Genomic DNA, 20,789 nt, shown 5'->3' on the forward strand with positions numbered 1-20,789 from the left:
AGTCTGTCATGTATGTCGATGAGAAAGACGAATCTACGTCCATGACGTTTCTCACAACTAACGACGATGCTTATAAATCTCTCTCTCTCTCTCTCTCTCTCTCTCTCTCTCTCTCTCTCTCTCTCTCTATTTCCACGTTCTCTCATATTCTCCATTTATATACGCTATATGGCAACATTGCGTGTACACCAATGTTGCAGAGCAATGGCGTCATCATTTTCAGGGTGCTTTCAAAGCCCGAAAAAGGAATCTTGATTAAGATTAAGCCTCGGAAATTTAAGGTCAATTAAAATGTTTCATTGTACACAACAATAACTTGAAAAACTCTCTTTAGTATATACACGGTTGCGTAGTCGAATAAATATTGAACCTTCGGACAATTATACTCTCAGGCATTAGTAATGAAGAAAATCGGTTTTATAATTTTTTCATTATTTACATAAATCCATACATTTGCATGTAAAATATGTTAGAGAAGGATATAGGAATAAAAAAAAAATAATAATAATAATGTTACTTTAGCAAGAAAATATTCTTTATGTAAGGGATATTTCACTCGAATAACTGATCGGATAAATTTCTTTCTCTCTTCTTTTTTCATATTTATTTTCAAGACAACATTTTCTGTGAAAAAATTCTTCATTTTACCAACGCCAATGTATACATATTTAAATATCAACTGGGTATCCCGGAAGTACAGACGTCCTGCAATAAATTTAATTATAAGAGATTCAATAAATTATGAAACAAACTCATTAAGTGAACGTAAGAAAAATGAAGTATAAAATAATTCGATAATTATTACACGTTCGACGACGAAAATAGTATAAAATAACAAAGTTTCAGTAACATTTTCAATTTATAATTTGCACTTCAATTTTATTTTATATAATTTATTGTATATTAAATTTTATCAAGTTCATTAAGATATAACAATGTCCTGTAGGGTATAAATGATAATTGGTGATAATCAAAACGCCAATATCATACATTGCTTACATTTATCTGCGAAGCTTATTTAAATCTCTACAAAGCATAATTATTATAAAGCAATAAAAGTATTATAAAGAAGTTGGAAGTATTTTCCGATAATTAAATATTTTATTGGATCCTAATAGATTTTATAAAATTTCTAGATGAATATATTTTCGGCTTAGCATTTAAAATTATTTAGAATGTCAAATTCATTTAAAATGGTCAATAATTAACAAAATAATTTATTCTTAATTTTCCATCAATAATTTATGCAAATTGTACTCTCAATGAACATATTAATGCTAGACGATAATATCTGATATTTCGTATAATTGAGCATTAAAAAGTCTCTAATACTTTATATTCAAAGTTGTTTCGTACGTTCTTGTCTTGTCGTGAGTATGAAAGTCAAATATGAAAATTATCAGCTATAATTATAATGTTTAAACAGAATTTTACTAAGATGTTTAATTTCGGAACTGTGCAATTGTATATTAAGCAACAAATTTAGTACAAATTTTAAGTACAAATACAATATTAAGTACAAATTTTACTAATGATCAATCGCAGCGGATAGTAACGATCGAATAAATTTAACATTTGTATATAAAAATGATTTACCATTAGTACCTAATGTATCAATTACATAACTATCAGTTATTATGCTAATATAGAGAATAGGATAATACTAAAAAATTGGAATTAAAACGTCTAATACGAGAAAGCTAATTTACAATGTTGAGGCATACAAAGTATGCTGAACGTAGAAGTATTATAAAGTTTTCGTGTTCCTTAATCGTAAAAATACATTCTTGTAAGGATGCTTGTTTCCTAAGGGAACAGTTGCATAAAATTTCTTAAAATAGTTTCTTCATATCATTTTTTTTTCTTTTTTTTTCTCATGCTTCTTATAATGAAAAAGGATAGAAGAAGATAAAGAAAATAATACAGGCAGATTACACGTATGTATACTTTAGGTCGTGATCACGTTGGCCAGACATGCCGGTCATTCCAAAGTGGATGGACAGAGAGAGAGAGAGAGAGAGAGAGAGAGAGAGAGAGAGAGAGAGAGAGCAAGAGAAGTCAAGGGAACGAAAGAGGACGAGAGAGAAGGAGGACCACCCACCTATCCGATTGGCTGATTATTTTCTGTAGATTTCAGCGCGACGATCGAGCAAAATTTGCTGGAGGGATAAAAAGTCTGCGCGCCAAGGATGGTCTCCATTGAAAATACATCCCTAATTGGCTGTAAATTTGTCAATAAGAGAATATTTTATTTTAATTTTTTATGCCTTAGAAAGAAAGTATACGTATAATTTATGTTATTTCATAGTTAAGCAAATAAGCTGCAGTATGTACAATTGTTTAAGTTGTGAAATAGTTTCATTCAATCGTTTTGGATTTTTATATAGAAAGTATATCGAGCGACGGAGGTACGGAGATTGATTGAAAGAATCAACTTCAATAACAATAAGCATCAACAAATAAGAATCAACAAAAAATAATGTATTTTAATGGTCATTCGAGTCGGTTGAGAGATAGAGTTTGGGGTGTAAATTTTTGTCTAAAATGTGTAAGGAACGAGTCTTTGATGGTCGCGGTAAAAAAAAAATAAAATAAAATAATAATAATAATAAAATTAAGTAAACATTTAACGCCGGTACATTTTAAGCTCGATTTTTATATTTAATTGAAGAAAAAAAATTTCCAAACCAATAATTTAGGCGATTTTATTTTTTGTTTTAATTTAATTAATTGATTGGCGGACTATGCTTAAAATTGCCTAAATCAATGTATTTAGATACTTAAAAATTACTTTAATATTACGGGAGTTTTAAGTATTAAACTTAATCATACTTTAAATTTAATTACTCTCATCGTCGAGAATCTGATACAATTAAGTGCGTTGAAGCACTCCGCTATTTAATTTACCATAATAATTGCATGTTTCGTACTTTAACTAATATTATCGACTGTCAACGTCGTAAAAATAAAAAATACAAAATTATTCGATCATCATTTCGTTTAACTATCACAATTTTATAAATTGCGAGTTCATAATGTCGATAAGGTGAAAAAATAATTCAATCAAATGTCGATGTCCCGTAAACGTTGCTTCGTTTACAAATGAATTCCATCGTTTCATTAACGCAGTCTATCCAATTTACAAAACACTAATAGGAATTAAATAAAAGTCTATGCCAATCGTTTTGTAACCTTGTAAATTATAAATAATTAACGGCAACGTATATTTCACGTGTGCTACGTCTAAATTAGAAAGTATGATAGAGATAAGGAAGCTCGAGTAAGCCAAACGTTATTCATAAGCCAATCGAGTAAGGTAGCATAATTATTTATAACTCAATAGTGCTTAAGCAAACGCGAGACCATATCATTATATACTCTGATAAGTGGACACTTAGGACTGAAAAGTCTCTCAAAGCGAATTTTTACGGAAAGAGCGATTTTTGTCGTCGTTAATGCCTTTAGTACCCTCTTTGCTTTTATGTCCTGCTCCTGAAAGTTCGATCGGCTCCGCTGTAACGCGCTCCAAGGCATCGCCGTTCATCATCATAGTAAGCCATGAGTAAAGAAAGAAAGAAGGAGAAAAAAATATAAAGAAAAAAAAAGTAACGCGCCGATTTAAAACGATTCATCCATGGATTCGTATTATTTTAACGGATAATGAAATATACGAAATATTATTTCAGAAGCATCGGTATGAGGCAGCTTTGCATTTAGTATATATTTTATTATTTATTTGGCGAATTAATTTTCGTTTTATTTTTAAAATACATTGTCACTTTTGCAGTCCGAACGATAATTTAAAGATTATTTAAATTTCGCTCTATTTCTATAATTTATTCGACGAGGAATTATTGAATTTGGCATTTATCAATCCTTGAGAAACGAAGAAAAATATAATATATTTGTTAAGAATTAAGAGTTCGAGTCTTGGGGTATTAGATAGATGGGCTTGAAATTGAAACGATTTCACTATTATATAATTTCTGAAATATAATATTGTTGCAGAAAATTTATACTTATTTTATGATAAATATGACTTTCGGGGCTTTAAATGTTCATTTAATTAATCTTATATTCAATGAAATTCATAGTTTGTTGGGCAATTAAGCACGTACGATATTTAAAAAATTAGCGAACAATCATATCCGAGGCACTGAGTTGCTATCGATCGATTTAATGATAGAATTTAATGTATAAGCGTAGAAAAATATCGTAAATTTTATTACGCAAAAAGTAAAAGAGACGACTAAATGCTAAAAAAAAAAAAAAAAGAAAATTACCGATTTGATTTTACGGCTACTTTGCTATCGCGAAGAATTTATAAAACTTTTAAAATCAGTTTTACGCTTCGTCCACTGAGCTTTACAGTCTTCCTCTCCTGGCAAATAAGACATTTTGCAAATACACCCGAAGAACACGCGTAAGAAAGTATCAACATTTTTTAATTGTTTCACTACACGCATGCGTGTCCACGCACTTTCTTGTAAACGCGCAGAAAAGCTATAGGCGAATTTGGTCGTTTTGTTTCCATTTTTTTTTTTTTTTTTTTCGATTTCGATTGGACGTCCAGCTGTCGTTGCTCGCGTCGATTGCCTCGAAGAAGGATGGGGAAGCCGTCCCGTCGCAACTTGTTCGCGAAGATTTTGCCCGAGTTTACGTAAATATTGGCCGAAGCGGCTAGGAAGTCCGTAAACGCATTTCTCCACTTACGGAACACGCAGTAGCAAATATATTATGCCTCTCGTAAAATTAAGTTTTTACGATAATTTTATGGATGAGCGCGCGAGTCGTCAATGTGCTCTTCTATTTTGGCGATGTGTGCGTACATTGGCAGTAAGTTTTGCTCGGCACGGGCCAATATTACTCGCCAATGTTTTCTTTGATTAGGGCTCGCACGTACCTATGAAATATCGATTATCAAATGCCGTTTTCTGCGGCTCGTAGCCTTAATCAATCATCCCTGGCTTAAGATTGAATGGAAAAATAATTATTATATTAGAACACGTTGGTGGAAGAATTTTTTAAGTGGAACGCACGAGAGGACTATTTCTATACTTTACCGATGCGCCGATTTAAATAATTAATATTCTCAGAGAAAATGCGGTAAATCTTTTGTTATATGTATACTAATATAAAAGAAATAACGGCATTGCACACAATTAAATTTTGCACTATAAAAGGCTCCACTATATATGGCCCTTGCACTATTAAAACCTGAACAGTAATTATGCAAAACTTTTTTTTTTGTCACGAATATTTCACTTAAACCTTTTAACGAGAGTGCAGATCGCGCACACATTGGTACGCATGACAGTCTTGAGCTTCTGTTACATTTGGAAGTCTGAACTAGAATGCACTGAAGTCGTATGAAAAATGAAAGGCAAACAAGCGACTATTGCTCGCGAAGGGGATACAACTTTCTCTTGGTGTACAAAAAAAAAAAAAAAAAAAAAAAAAAGAAGAAGAAGAAGAAGAGGAGGAAAAAAGAAAAAAAAATTAGGGACAGTTTATACTATAGAATTTTCGGCGACTGAAACAGTTTTCGCCGACGGTGGACAGCTTTCTATTTTTTTTTTTTTTTTTCTTTTGGCATCCAATATTCAACGAATCGCTCTAATTGGTCGACGCTTACCATTCGTTTAAATTTCTATTCTAAGGTTGAGCATTATTTACTAGGCAAGAAAATATCTCATGCAATCGTAGATTTGTATAATTATAGGACATTCGAAAGCGCGTGAAGAATAGATTTTGTTTTTAGGCATCGATCGCAAGCAAATTCTCAATTAATCGTTAATAATAAACAACAATTTATTCAGTAATAATTCAAAATTACATTCTTCTATTCACTAAAATAAGTAGTAATTATAATAAAAGTGAAAAAAATAAAAAAATAAAAAAATAACAAGTTAATTGAAATGCTTTATAAACAACTTAGTAATTACGTAGTAAAAATTTCAATATTAATACAGAATATTTCTGTAAATATAAGAATTAAAGAGAATTATGCAGAATAATATTATATTATAACAATAGTAAAATCAAAATACAAAAGCCTTATGAAACAAATGCTTTTCCCGGCTTGCACAATTTAGACGAATTTACGCATATTTTTAATCGTCTCGGCCATAAGATTATAAGATGGAATGGAACATTAAACACCAATCTAACAATTTCAAAAACAGTTACTAAAATACACGAATAATTTTACCGAATAACACGTCCTCATGAATATTAAACATTATTCTGGACCCAACATTCTCTCTCATCTTCATCCCAACGTACGTATCGAGGCCAAATTAATTTCCAAGTCTCCCTTGTCTCATTTCTTTTGAAGAAGACATCAAATCGTATCACAATGGATTGCCATGTTACGTGTATTCGGTCGCGCGTATGCGTGCGCGAGTGAGTGAGTGCGACTAGCCAACAGCCGGTAGACGGGCTCCCGTAAATATATGCGTAAACGGACCAGTAAATACGTCTGTACATCTACAGAAATGGAAAAAGCGGTATATCTGCGTGTGCATGATGTCGAATCCGACATTCTCAGGTTCTTCTGTTTGCCTGTCTCCGCTGTCTCGCATATTTAGATGAGCCATATTTTTCTTTTTCACATACCAATGACATACTGCTCTATCACACATGCACCCGTAGCATAAATATACAAGAGGCGTGTGAAAAGAGAAAGAGGAGGGTGAACAAGGGACGTAGAAGGACTCCGAGGCGTAAAAGTCCTGATCTGTCCTGGTTTAAAAATGGTGTAGCTTATAGAGGATAGAGGAGAAAGAGCATTGATGCATGTCATTTTGGATTCTAGCATGTATAATACACCGTTTCTATGAGATACATAATTTATTTTATGAATGATGTTTAAAACTTTGTAATTACTAAGCACTATGAATTCTGCCATTCAATGGGCTCAAAAACATAAATAATTACATTTCCTTAGAGCTCCGAGAAATAAACACACTTCATTTCTCAATATGCAAATATAATATTATACGTTAGGCTTTAAGAAAAAGAAAATAAATAAATAAGTAAAATTCATCATTAACTTAAAGCGCAGCGAGGAGCTTTAAATATTACTAAAAATGCATTTAATTAATGATATTTCAACTAAACATTAATTGAAAACTAGCTATGTTCTATTTAATAAATAACTCTTCACATTTTTTTTTTCCATATTTTTTTTTACATCAAAACACATGCATTTGTTGTAACATTATAAATATGCATAATGTAAATGATTTTCTGATATCACAGTATTATTTTTGAAAGAATTGTATTTAATTGTATGGATTATTAATTTTATTCTTTGGCATTATTTCTAATATTTATGAAATAAAATACGAAATATTTTATTTTACGACTCTTAAATCGATAAAATGCATGCCTATTATTTTTACTTACAATTAAAATTTAATATTAAACTTATTTTTATTATATTTCTTTCTGAAATAAGAATAAATGCATTGTGAAGTTTCATATAAAAGGTCCTTTGCATTAGCGATTTAGCCGAAGTGAAAAATCGTGAATTAAATTGAGATGGAAAATAGGATGAAGATATTTTTGATAAATTGTGCTTATATTTTTAGCGATTAAAATGTTTTTTTTTTTTTTTTAGAGCTTCTTTTAATACAATATAAAAATCATAATAAAATTCGTCTATAAATACAATAGTTTTTCATAATTTAAGAAAATCTATTATAGGAAAATAGTATCAGATTACTCGTTTCTCGTGTTTACGTATCGTGAATTGATAAAAAAAAAAAAAAAAAAAAATGAGTGAGAGAGAGACAGAGATAAAACAATGAAAAGAAGAAAAGAAAGGAAAAAAAAGCAAAGATGCACTTGTTTCTTATAAATTTTGTGGAGAGAATTTTATGATGTTTACTCATTAAGTCCAATAGAATCGTCGGCTTTTTTTTATTCAAGTGAATATATTTTTATCACTATTTTCTTGATGCGATTTTGAGACTGAATTTTACGGTTTCCCTCCTTCGAAAAAGAAAGCAACACTGCGGAGTTGGAGCAGTAGCTGTCTGAGACCTAAAATCCAGGGTCGTGGTGAAGAGCCTGAGCGCGCGAGACTGTGAGCGATCGTATTATATTTTGGTTGAATTATTTATAGAGCGGAGTCAGTAAATTGCGTAGGTGAAACGTGCTTTTCTCGAGGTTCCTCTGTAAGATCAGACGAGAACCTTTCGAGTCGCCGCCATCGTCAAAAGCTTTCCTTAAGCCCTGTCACCAGGAGCCATATTTTTGAGGAGTTTGTCGATAAGGAATCTCATACGACGAGCTGTAAATTTAGAATGATTGGGATTCGTTGTGGTTGCTTTTTTTTATTTTTTTATTTTTTTTTTTTTTTTTTGTAGGTGGAGCTCGCATCTTGAAAAAGGTTTTTCTTGGCGGTCTGTTTTAACTCCGACGAAAAGAATAGACTCGACTAAAGCGCTGTACAAAATAGTTATAACGATTAATTTGTAAATTTTGTTTCCACCTGAATATATTATATTGCGGTACATCATATACAAAGTTATATTTTGAAATATTATTGGTTTCAGAAATGTAAAAGAAAAAAACGGAGTGAAGAAGAAAAAAGAATCTCAGATCTCCATCTGTTCTCATTGATAATAGGCGTGTTAGTCGTAAATATTTTAACGAATAAATAATTTAAACAAATATCGAATAATTTAGCTTATCATTTACTAATTATGATCTTTGAAGACTGATTGCCATGCTAATTTAGGAAATATAACTAAAACGACCATCGAAAGATTTATAATGTCAATAATTAGATAGTGAATGCGCATACGGCCAACACAAAAGTTAATAGTGATAGTGTTTTGAATACGATTATGGTACATTTGTACGTTACTTGTGGAGGAAATTAGACTTTAAAGTAGCATAAGCAGATCAGACGAAATTCATATGAAATTGAAAAAAACTTATTGTCTGAGTTGATAATATGTAGGACAAATAAAATCGGACAATTTGTGTCGTATTTTTCGTTCGACTGAGGAGAATAGCGATTGTAAGGGATTGGAAAATATTATGAGAGAGAGAGAGAGAGAGAGAGAGAGAGAGATAGAGAGAGAGAAGGAGAGATAGAAGAGAGGATATTTTCGTCGTTTTTCTTTCGATGATACGGTTCATGAAGAAAGTTCAAATATTTATGCTAAGTCGTTCAACGGACGTAATCTAACACGTTTTCCACATGTTCGTCCGAGTTTATATAGAGCGATTCGTCAGAATGGCATCAAAACATGCTTGGGCATATCGTCTACATTGCGAGAGAGTAGCGTTGATCAGTAAATAGTGAGCGTGAAAGAAGATAGTGAAAAAGTGAACTGTTTTTCTCTTGGCATTCGAGAAAATTTAGCGAGCAACCCAGATACGAACGAGAGACTCGAGGAACTAAAGCGCGGAGTGGAGTAGAGAAAATAGAAAGATGAAAAAAAAAAAAGAAAGAGAACCGATGCTCTGGCCAATGACGACGGTTCCCATGACGACGCGACCCCAGGAACACACGAAACCTTCTTGACATCCTTGACTTCAGTTTCGCTTGCTCTCGTTCTCTCTTTATACCTATCTTCATCTGTCTTTCTTCTCGCTTGGCTTGCATTCTCCATTGTCATTCTATTTTGCCGGCCTTATGTCTCTCTCACTTTTCATTCTACTTCTTCATACAGAAGATGATTGCGCGTGAGTCACCCCACATTCTGACATTGCCATCGGATCAATCACCCCCTCTTCATATCAATGACGCACCCACCCTCACAATACTCTTCAGCTCTGTTAACGTTGTTCTTATCGATCGACTATTAAAAAAAAGTTTAGATCGGTTGAGCGGCTCGAGTTGGCTGATGAATCTCGATCAATTTAACCAAAATGAAGATAGAAATAATTTTCTAAATAAAATCCAATTAAACGCATAAAAATTGCTATTTTTGCAATTTTATTTAGTGTTGTGAAAAATAATTATTAAGGCTTTAAAATATTTTGTATATTATTAATTATAATTTTTAATTGCAAGTTTAATTTAATTGCAAATTTATGGCAAACATATTGCGAATAATACTTGTATATTGATAAATTATTTCAACTATTATTCAATTTATTGATTGTATACTTTATTATACTAATTAGTAAGAATTACCAATTAAATGTAAATAAATTGTATTACCTAGCAAAAATCAAAGTCCGCGTAGAGATGAATATTTTATTAATATTATTTACTGTTACCATTTGTTTTTGTTGATATTTTTATATTATATATGATTATTATATATAATATTATAATATATATTATGATAATTATAATGATAGTAATAATAATAATAATAATAATAATGTAATGTATTGAGAAAAGTGTATTTAAATTTAGCACATAAATAAAATTAATTAATATTCTTTAAAATATTATTCTTTGCTAAATTTAGTATATTTAGTTAATTACGATAATTAAATTTATTAAACTCAAGCGTAATCTTGTTAAGAACAACATGCTTTAAAATTTAATGTAACGAACCTCATAAATTTTTATGTGAATTATAAAATTTAAAATTTGAATTGTTATGAAATAAAAAATAGTCGTAATGTATAATTTGACTTTGTAAATTATGTAATATATTCTGTAAAATTTATTTAAAGAATTGCGTATTGTGACCTTAAAGTTTCATTACGCTATAGTGAACGTTTTAATCCTCAAAATATTATTGATAATATAAATATTTAGCCTTTAATTAGAAATAAATATTATTTAATATTTAATTCTAATGTTTATAAAAATAACATAATTATGAATAATTTATTAACTTGTAAATGAACCATTGAAATTCAAATAAGTTTCATAGAAAATCATTTTTATCGTTAATTAAACATCGTTTAATTTTTTTTTAGTTTATCGGGATATGTCAATTAAATGAACTTTAATTTATTAACGATGTCATCTGTCATTGCAAATTGTTAAGATATTTATCAAGCCGTTTAAACTCAAACGACAACGAAAAAATGATATGGAAGGACGATGTAACGATATTTCCAAATAGACCTATGTATATCAATATCGGGAAGAAAGCGCAAAGTGCAAGAAATATTAGAAAAATCAAGGAAGAAGTAGAGGAGAAACTCGAGCAGGAGTCCGTCATATACACTGCCATGTTGGAGCTTTCGGGACGCCGGATTCGTGGTATTGTGATTGGCCCGTCGGCTGATCTGCCTCGACGGGGGAGGGGACCAGAGAAAACGTCTCTCTCTTGCGAGAGAGAGAGAGAGAGAGAGAGAGCCGTGAGAGAGAGAGAGAGAGAGAACGAGAGATAGAGAGAGAGAACGAGACAGGGAGACAGGGAGACAGGGACATAGGGAGACAGAGACACAGGGAGACAGGGAGACAGAGAGAGAGAGAGAGAGAGAGAGAGAGAGAGAGAAGGAATGAGAGAAAGCGCCGCCGGCGTCGAGCGTCGGGACGCCCAGGTCAAAAACACACGAAGCGCGCTCGCCGGCACGCGTTTATATCATCTCTTGCACCCTCCCCACACGCACACACGCGCGCGCGCGCACACGCATACGTACATATATATATATATATATATATATATAAATATATATCTAGACGTTACTCTTTGCATTTTCTCTTCCCCCGCCCCTTCAGACGTCCCGCCCGTTCGTCTTCTTCCCTCATCTGCTGGCTGGTTGCGTTTCGGGGGTAATTCCCAGCGTGATGCTTCTACCACTGTTGCACCCTGTATACTCGCCCCAGCGTTCTCGGCATTGTTTGGAAGCTCTCGCGTCGTCTATTCCTCTCCTCGGTTATTATAGCGCCGCACTTTTCCACCAGCTTTCCACGAATTATGTATGGGGGCGGGCGAGGCGCTTTAATTCCGATATCGCGCTTCAACCAAACGCTAAGATTTTCGCTTATGACGGGTAGACGTTACTTTCTGGTATGGGGTCCGACGAAAGCAAGGGTTGATGTTTTTTAATCAACACTCTTGGGAATTAAATTATGCAGATTCGTACTTGACTCGTGCTGTTTAGGGACGAACTTTCGAAAGCTAAAAGTTTTCTCGTCTGCTGAAAAACCGAGCGCACGAGTATTCGACGTTATAAATTTTCCCTGCTTTTGCCTTCTCATTCCATCATTACAATACACAATCTCTTTACTTCCCTTTCACGCACTCGCGCATTGTATTAAAGACATTATTAAATTTAATATAATTTCCCCTTTACACCCAAGAATTCTTAATTCTCCATAATTTGCCGATTACAATAATTTATTGATATAGTTGAATAACCTGTAAATGCTTCTAGGATCATACCTGGTATTTTATTATCATTACTTTCCAATGTAATAATCGACTGTTTAATTGACAGGCACATAATGGCGTTTCAACATTTAAACAAATAATTTTCAACATTAACATTTTACATTAACCAGTGACAACTTTGTAACTAACTGCGCTTGATAATTGAAAAGCAATTTAATTTAGATCCATAAAATTGATGGGAAAATATGAATCATTTATCAGAGCGATAGGTAGTATGATTTATAAGCACAAAGCATGCACACGTGAGAATTTATCCAAAAATTCTCACGTAAATAATGACGGGGAGCGATGGAAAACATAGGCATAAAATATTTTGAGCGAAGCGCTCCCGATTCCTTCATCCCAAGAAAATGTAAAGAGTGCCATCATCGCTCGCAACCGTCAAAAAGATCGTTCGAGCCGCTTGAAAGACTCCCGCGACATTTATTAATTAGCGTCTAACAGGGGTGGGTGTGCATGTGCGCGCGTGTGCGCGCCTCGGTGGGGATGGTATGTTGCGCCGTAGCGTAGCTGCCGTCGCGTGTATATTGCGATTGAAACGGAAGCCGATGACGTTCACCTACATACCGCCACGGGGCCATAAAATACTGGTGAATTTTATTGGTAATAAATTTGCGCACCGGCGCGCGCGCGCGCTCTCCGTTTGTATTGGTACTTAAACAATGGGCGTGGCGGGTGCATATCGCTTTGCTCGCGTGCGCGCCCAGACAGTCCCGAGTCCCGACGCGGTTCTACCCTAGACCACGTGCTGGAGCTCGCCTCTATTTCCGAAAATAGCGAAAGCACAGGACAGAAAAAGAGGATGGCGGACAAGCGAATTAGGAGGAGGGTTGATGCGAGCCATGCACAACTCCTTTTACAGGAGACAGGAGATAGTGGCTCTAATGAAGAGAAATAATAGAAAGAAAAAGAGAATAGAGAGAGAGAGAGAGAGAGAGAGAGAACGAACAAAAATACGAATATAAACAGGACGGAGAAAGACGCCATCACGTCCCATTTCACAGCTGGTACGTCGCAAGGAAGAAAAAAGTAAATGGTCGAGAGGATTTTTCTTCCTGATTGAAAGCACTCGCGCAGCGACTAAAACCATCCCCCGAAGGGAGAGAAGAGCTTTCTCGTGTCCGACTCCGCACGGACAAAGAGAGAGAGAGAGAGAGAGAGAGAGAGAGAGAGAGTGGGTTCATTCGCTGGATACATTCTCTCTTCTTTTTCATTTCTATTTTAAAATAAAGATGAAAAATACTGAATAAATTATTGTCTTATACAAGTTCATAATTTTTTCTTTTATTCTTTTTTTAGAAATATTATCTGAACATCCTCGTGATGACATCATATAATGTCGTAGCTTGATTAGTGAAATGTTAAATTTTCTTTTCAAATTATTCCCATTCGCTCGTTATCCTGCACAATGTAATAATAAATTTCGAACTACTTCTCGCGCAACAATTGTTAAATGATGGATTTCAAGACGAATCTGTCATTACACGCGATGCTTGTATCCTCGCATTCGCACTTTCAGAGAAACGCGACGTTTAAATTTATGTAAAAGTTGGAGGTCCTGTCCTGAGCTTTTATCGTATGCCAAGATCAATTTTCTAATTACATGTACCTCATGGTCCATAGAGTCGCTCAGGCAGTCACAGTGCCTCGTTCAACTCCCATTATGAAACGATTCGCAGTCTCCTAAAATGAATTCTATCGTCGAGCTCAATCCCGTCGCGCCTGGTGAGACTATTCTCTTACCCCATCCTTAGACGATCAAGGTCCTAAATCGGATCTGTTGCCGTAAATGCGCCTCTTCGTGGATTCACCTTAACACTTTGCTGATAGAAATGGATGAAGAAGATCGAGTCGAGACTATGAAAAGGAAAATGGAATGAGCGCCTACTTTCCATAAAAATCCTCTCTCTTCTCTCTCTCTCTCTCTCTTTCTCTCACTCTCTCTCTCTCTCTCTCTCTCTCTCTCTCTCTCTCTCTCTCTCTCTCTCTCTCTCTGTATCTCTCTTACTCTTTTTATAAAGAAAAATTCTTACCCACGTGAAACATATTTCTTACACAATATTAATCTTAGCATCTAAATTAAAATAATCATTTGGAATTAAATTCTTGGAAAAGTGTGTCTACCTCCTACCTTTCGAATTTTTATGGCTACTCTTGCTTGAAAAGCGTGGGAAATTATACGAGTTGCCATGCGATTGTTTGGAAAATTTTAGGTAATCGTCGATTGCCAATTGCCGAAACAATTGTCATGAGATTTTACGAAACGTAAATTCTCGCGTAGACGTAAAGCCAGCGCGAAGTGCAGGAATGAAACATAATAAATAATAATCAAGGTTTTCAAGCGGTAAATAGTTGATTTTGATAATTCGCATGACATCTTTATTGCGCATTGCACAACGAACGAGACTTTAAGGGCAGAAGTATAGAATAGAGTTTAAATTTGAGGGGAGGTGAGATCTCACGTGGAATTGAAAATAAACTAAATTCTAATACGAGGGGATGAGATTGGGATGCTGCTAGCGCGAGAAAAGAGGTTTATAATGCATTGGAATCGCGGTCGGCTACTTAGAAACGACAATAGCCGGGCAATGAGGCGACCGGCATGAGTGAAAAATAAAAAGTACGGAGAAAGAAAAAGAAGAAGGATGAAAAGTGATTCTCTCTCTCTCTCTCTCTCTCTCTCTCTCTCTATATATATATATATATATATATATATATACTTTCTCTTTCTCTCTCCTGGTGCGCGACATTAGTGGTAAATGCCTCGCTTCTTGCTTGCCCACTGAAATCCGTATCTCCATTATATGGGGTGACGACCATTAACCGCCATTGTATTATCGTACATGGAAATTTATACCTGCCGCGGCATAAACCATTTGCCCTATATAAAAGTCATTGCTTGCGGCTACTGGTAAAGGCCTATTACCAAAGCCCCGTGTCGACGAGCATTTTAATCTGCAAATATCCCAGTGGTATTCTAATGTGGTTCTAACAATCCTTGCGCTCTCCTCTGCTTGCAGGCTGACGTTTTTCTTCTTGGACCGGTAGACAAAAGGCTTCAAAGTGTTCGGCGCCGTGGAGAAGACGTACTACCCGTTCGAGCTGTGCAGGTGACTACTTCATTTTTGTCATCATCTTCTTGGCGAGCATTGGTGCTCGTTATTTCTTTCTTTACGGCTTGATTGCTGGATCGTAAGCCATAAAGTTTGGATAAGATAGAATGCCTGATTTTCATTATAAACGACGCGCTTATTTAGGATTTCATCAAATTCATAGGGCGCAAATGTTACGCGCTGCAAATTCATTCGATAAAGCCCATAAGAAAGAAAGAAAGAAAGAAAGAAAGAAAGAAAGAAAAAAAGAAAGAATGATAGAAAGAAAGAAGGTTAGCTTTAATCAAAGTTATCATTACATATTCACCGTTTCATTTTCGTCAGGATCTGCCATATTATGCTGAAACTGCACAAGGCAAATATTTATTTATTTTAATAGATGCATAGCACATGTCGTTTACAATGCAGTTTTTAAACTATTTAAGGCAAAAGATTTTATCTCGACAATTATTTACAACGCTATTATAATTTTCAAGTTTTTTCTTTTTTTTTTTTTTTTCTCAACACTACCATTGTATGAGTAAATTGTTGAAGTAAATTATAGAAGTAAATAAAATATGTATACATATCATGGCGTGTATTTAAAATACATTGTGCATTGTGATGACTAATATGTGATATTTAATAATACATGGAGAGTGATAAAAAATCATGGAAAGTGACTCTTACTGTAATTTTTAATTTTCTATTCTGAAAATTGTTTTTACAATATATATATATATATATATATATATATATATAAAGTAAAAAATGAAAAAGAAGAAAAGAAAATAATATTTCTTTAATAAATGCTACATGAGCTAATATAAATAATGCAACATTATATATGATTTGTAGACGTACGATTGTAGTTTCAAAGCTAATGACGAGTATGCAAGATTTTTAAAATAGAGTAACTTTAAAGTATCGAGTAGTTTTGTTAACCGATATTGTATAACATTCAGATAAAAGAACATTTACATAAACCATATAGAATTTCACGTTTCTTATACAAATTCTACGATATATAATAGAAATTTTGTACGATAAAGAGCATTTGACGTATATATGGAATTATTAGAGGCACGTGTAGATAGAAAAATAAGATTTTACAAATTCTCTTACTTCGCTAACGTAATAATCCATTTGTCGCCATTAAAGCCATAAACAATGAGAAATAAAAAAAAAAAGAGATAGAAAAAACGTGAAGAAAGAAAAAATGTCCCCTTAAGGAGACGTACGCGAGGATCGCGCGTATCCCATGAATTTCTATAAAATCCATCAAGTTTTCTTACGAACGAATACACCAAAGGCTTTATCATTTATCAACGAGGTGTTTGACTTTCTTATTTGAATTTTCGAATCTGATGTAAATAAAGAAGCAATTTATTGCCGACGTTCGAAACGAGTAACGCGTTCTTCATTCTTAAGTTCAAGTTTACTTATCGTGCTCCCATTACATACGACGTTTACGAGATGCTGTCCATCTTGCAGGCTTATTCTGACGGGCTGTTTGCTAATATTTCAGGTTCTCCCGCGTCTTCACGCCTGCAACCCTGGCTGGTATACAAGGTGAGTCACATACTTTAATAAGCGCGTATTTCTTGGGCCATAAGTATGTCGAAAAACGAAGGGAAGAGAGCGGATAATTAACGACGCGCTCGAGATGCTTGGAAAGTACCCGCGCCTCGCCCGCATTGACAATTATTTTATTCGCGGCGACACGCCGATCAAACGACCACTGAACAAAGCCCAAATATCGTTCGCCTCCACATCGTTAATAATAATAAGGCCCATTGAGATTTCATATACATGTATATATTTGCATTCGGAGTAATTTGTTCGATTACGCGATTCATCCTTCTACACGTAATTTGCATAAATCTTTTATTATCAGTATTTAGGATAACGCTGTCGAGTGCCCCGTAATTAAAAGTCGCATAGGACTCGGTGCAAATCGATGAACGTTAAGTATTAATCGTTTAATGTAACGAGCCGTTATTTATAAGCAATTTTTCATGAATAGCGACTGCCACGATCAGCCATTATTACTTAAGAAAGTGCGTCGCTCCACGGCTCTTCGACTTTGCTCGCGCTTAAGTCAGTGCGAAGCAAAAAAACACGCGTTACGGGGGCAGTCGAAGGTCTCGAGAACGCGCGTGCAAAGGGACTTTAAGAAGGGGGGCGGGGGGCAAGGGAGTTTTTTTTTTAAGGGTAGCTGGGTGGGTGGGGGGGGGGCTAGATTCGAAGACACGGTGCTTAGGGCTTGGCGTTACGGGGGCAGTCGAAGGTCTCGAGAACGCGCGTGCAAAGGGACTTTAAGAAGGGGGGCGGGGGGCAAGGGAGTTTTTTTTTTAAGGGTAGCTGGGTGGGTGGGGGGGGGGCTAGATTCGAAGACACGATGCTTAGGACTTGGAGCTTTTGGGGAAAATGCACGCTAAGGACGCTCGTCGTCGCTCTCTCGCAACATTTAGGTCAAAGCTTGAGCAACGGGTGCGAATCCCGATCTCCCCGGGAATAGGGCCGCGGATCCTGGCATGGCGTGTCAAATGAGGGGAAGAGGGAGCGCCAAGTCACGTGCTCAAATGCAAGTTAACGCGTGGGAAGTTGGGCCGTGCGTGCGTGGGCGCGCGGCTGTGTTATGCCGGTAATTAATACGCGGGTGAGCTCGTGAGCGCCGACGCCGACGCCGACGCCGACGCCGACGCCGACGCCGTCAGTCCGTCGTCGATGAGTGATCGCGCGCGCCGCGTAAGGAAGGTCTTGCGGCTGAAGCTGTTGTCAGGCCGTTTTATTTTATTGCTCGTAAAAGTACCGAGATTTAGACTGCAATACGCCCGCGATGCGTACGGCCCGTTATGTACGCGTGGAATCCCGCTCTTGCGGACCGAAGGGAGGCCCTCGTCCTATTTTTTCTTTTTTTCGATTTTGCTTGGAGCTCTTTCTTAGGCTTTCTCCCTGATCGTCGATGCCGCGTCCTGTTTTCTCCGGCATTTCCACTTTGAATAATTCGCGTAAGGATGCTCGTCCGCACTCCCGTTTCATAAGGTATCGCGCGCCGTGTCTGCTCTGTACATACATTCTTGCGCATCATTGATCGTTGAATAGTTTATAAATTACATTACTACTTATTCTCTCTCTCTCTCTCTCTCTCTCTCTCTCTCTCTCTCTCTCCCTCCCTCCCTCTCATGTTGTTATTTCGGCTGAAAAGACTGCAACGCTCGTATACTAGAGACTTATCTTATAAGGAGATTTAGCAGTGAAAACTTTCTGAGAATTAACTTAATTTTTGTAGAAATTATTCATACAGGCAAATTTATAATATTCATCCTTCGATTCTTCTCTATTCTTTTTCCTTACAAAGTGTTCATTGAATTTGGAGTTTGACAAATTATTCAATTTCTCAATAGCTGCTCGAAAAATCTACAACCTGCAAAACCTGCAACTACATTATGTGTTTGTTGCGATAAATTTTTAAGAGAAAATGCGTAATATCATTTTCCGTTACAATTATGCGAAATTAATTACTATGAGGCACTAAAATAATTTGCCCAATTAAAATGTCCATTAGCAAAATGTCCACTAAAAAAAAATTTGTAATTAATAATATTTACAATTTATCATCTCTATTATATAGTCTGAGACAATAAGGTCGACAACAATAAGAAAAGTCTAAACGTGAAAAAAGCTGTCTCCACTTATCATCAAAGCGAGTTTTATCTGTTGTAATTTCTTTAATTTAATATGAAATTTTTTCTTATCACACAGCACAATCTTACATTGCTCCGCGAGTCTGATTTCGTCACTGACAATGTTGTTCGACATAAATTCACACCGTAATCGTCCGAAGAACTAATCCAGTTTCTAAATAATGGAAATGAAAATACAGACCGCAAGCATTAGTCAGCATCGGTAAAATGGACCGCCTCTCTACGTGCCTAATACACGTAGTATACAAATCCTCCATACCTACAAACGAATCTGTTTCCCTCCAATCGCTCGCTCCCCCTCCCATCGCAATTGTTCTCTCTCTCTCTCTCTCTCTCTCTCTCTCTCTCTCTCTCTCTCTCTCTCTGTCACCCTCAAGCTGCCAGTCTTTCGTTAAGCTCATTTCCATGCGTGCGGGAGCACGGACCACATTAAAGGGAAATTGCGCTCTACGACCGTACATTATCGGGGGTGAGTGGGAGTCAGAAGAAAAAGGAATCGAACAGCACCATAACCGGTTGAGAGTGGGAGGGTATCGCACGAGTGCGATACCTCGCAGCCGACAGCCGTGTACGCGTGCATATGCATACGCGCATGAAAAAGCCGTGGCGCAGATCCCGTCTGCTGCTGCCGCTGTCGCCGCCGCCGCCGCAGCCGCCACCGCCGTCGCCACCGCCACCGCCACCGCCGCCGTGGCTCGGCGCCGTCGTATTAAACGCCGGGGCCGCATCGAGAAGCCGTGAGCGCACCGTTCGTGAAGAGGGAGTCGCGCCGCCGGAAGGGCGAAGGAAGGGGCGAGAGCGAGAGAGCGGGAGAAAGATAGAGCGAGTGTGAGAGGGAGATCGAGTGAGACGGGAAGTACGCGTGTAAAGCTCAACGGGAACGGGGGAGTTGGACCGCGGACCGGCAGATAGCGCTGCTCTCGGCGGCGGCTCCGTTCCGCGCGCCAGCGGCGGCGAGGAGCTCCGAGAGACGGACGGAGCTCAGTTGTCGCTCAGTTTGGCTCGGCGAGGCCAACGAGAAAACAACACGGCCTTTACTCGCGTGCGCATGTGTATGTGCATGCGTGTGCTGCTGCAGCCAGGCCGAACGTCGTGCGTGCGTGCGCGCGCCGAGCAAGACCGAGCCCTCGAAGCCGAGCCCCGCGCACGAACCCCGAGGGCCTGCGACCAGGTCCCACGGCCTACCTGAGTCTGAGGCATCGCCGGAACTTGCGCGCGACACCCCGAGCTCGGCCCGTTCAAGGGCCCAGGGGAGCCCGGAGAAAGGCAAAAAAGTGAAAACGGTCGCCGCGCGACCTTGGCGGCTGTGGTACTTTTTTGCCCCCCACCCGCCCCTGTTATTTTTTTTCTTGATTATTGTCCACGCCGACGGAGAAACCCTTGTAACGAGGGCCTATTGTCCTGCAGGCCGTAGTGCGATAGATAGACGACTGTTATTGCTGTGCAGTGCGACGCTGTTAGAGGAACACAGGCCGATAGAAGACAGAGAGAGAGTGAGAGAAAGAGAGAGAGAGAGAGAGAGAGAGAGAGAAGGGAAGGGAGAGAGAGAGACAAATAATTAGAGAAGGAAACAGAAAGAGAGAAGAGACAGTTAGAGAGATAGAGAGAGCGTGCGTGTGTGTGTGTGTGTGTGCGTGTGCGTGTGTGCGAGTGAGAGA

The 20,789-nt window shown here is 36.9% G+C and overlaps 1 protein-coding gene across 1 annotated transcript in view; it reads left to right on the forward strand.

Moving 5' to 3' along the window:
* LOC105363003 (uncharacterized) overlaps positions 1-20,789 on the forward strand; it is a 123,344-nt gene that overhangs the window by 100,035 nt on the left and 2,520 nt on the right. Inside the window, exons 5-6 of the mRNA XM_011500572.1 lie at positions 15,350-15,439; positions 16,950-16,993. Of these exons, the coding sequence (XP_011498874.1) occupies positions 15,350-15,377 (28 nt within the window). The 3' untranslated portion in view covers positions 15,378-15,439; positions 16,950-16,993. The remainder of the gene's footprint in view (positions 1-15,349; positions 15,440-16,949; positions 16,994-20,789) is intronic.

Source organism: Ceratosolen solmsi, unplaced genomic scaffold (genome assembly GCF_000503995.2).
Source record: "Ceratosolen solmsi marchali unplaced genomic scaffold, CerSol_1.0 scaffold56, whole genome shotgun sequence".
Classification (NCBI taxonomy): Eukaryota; Metazoa; Arthropoda; class Insecta; order Hymenoptera; family Agaonidae; genus Ceratosolen; species Ceratosolen solmsi.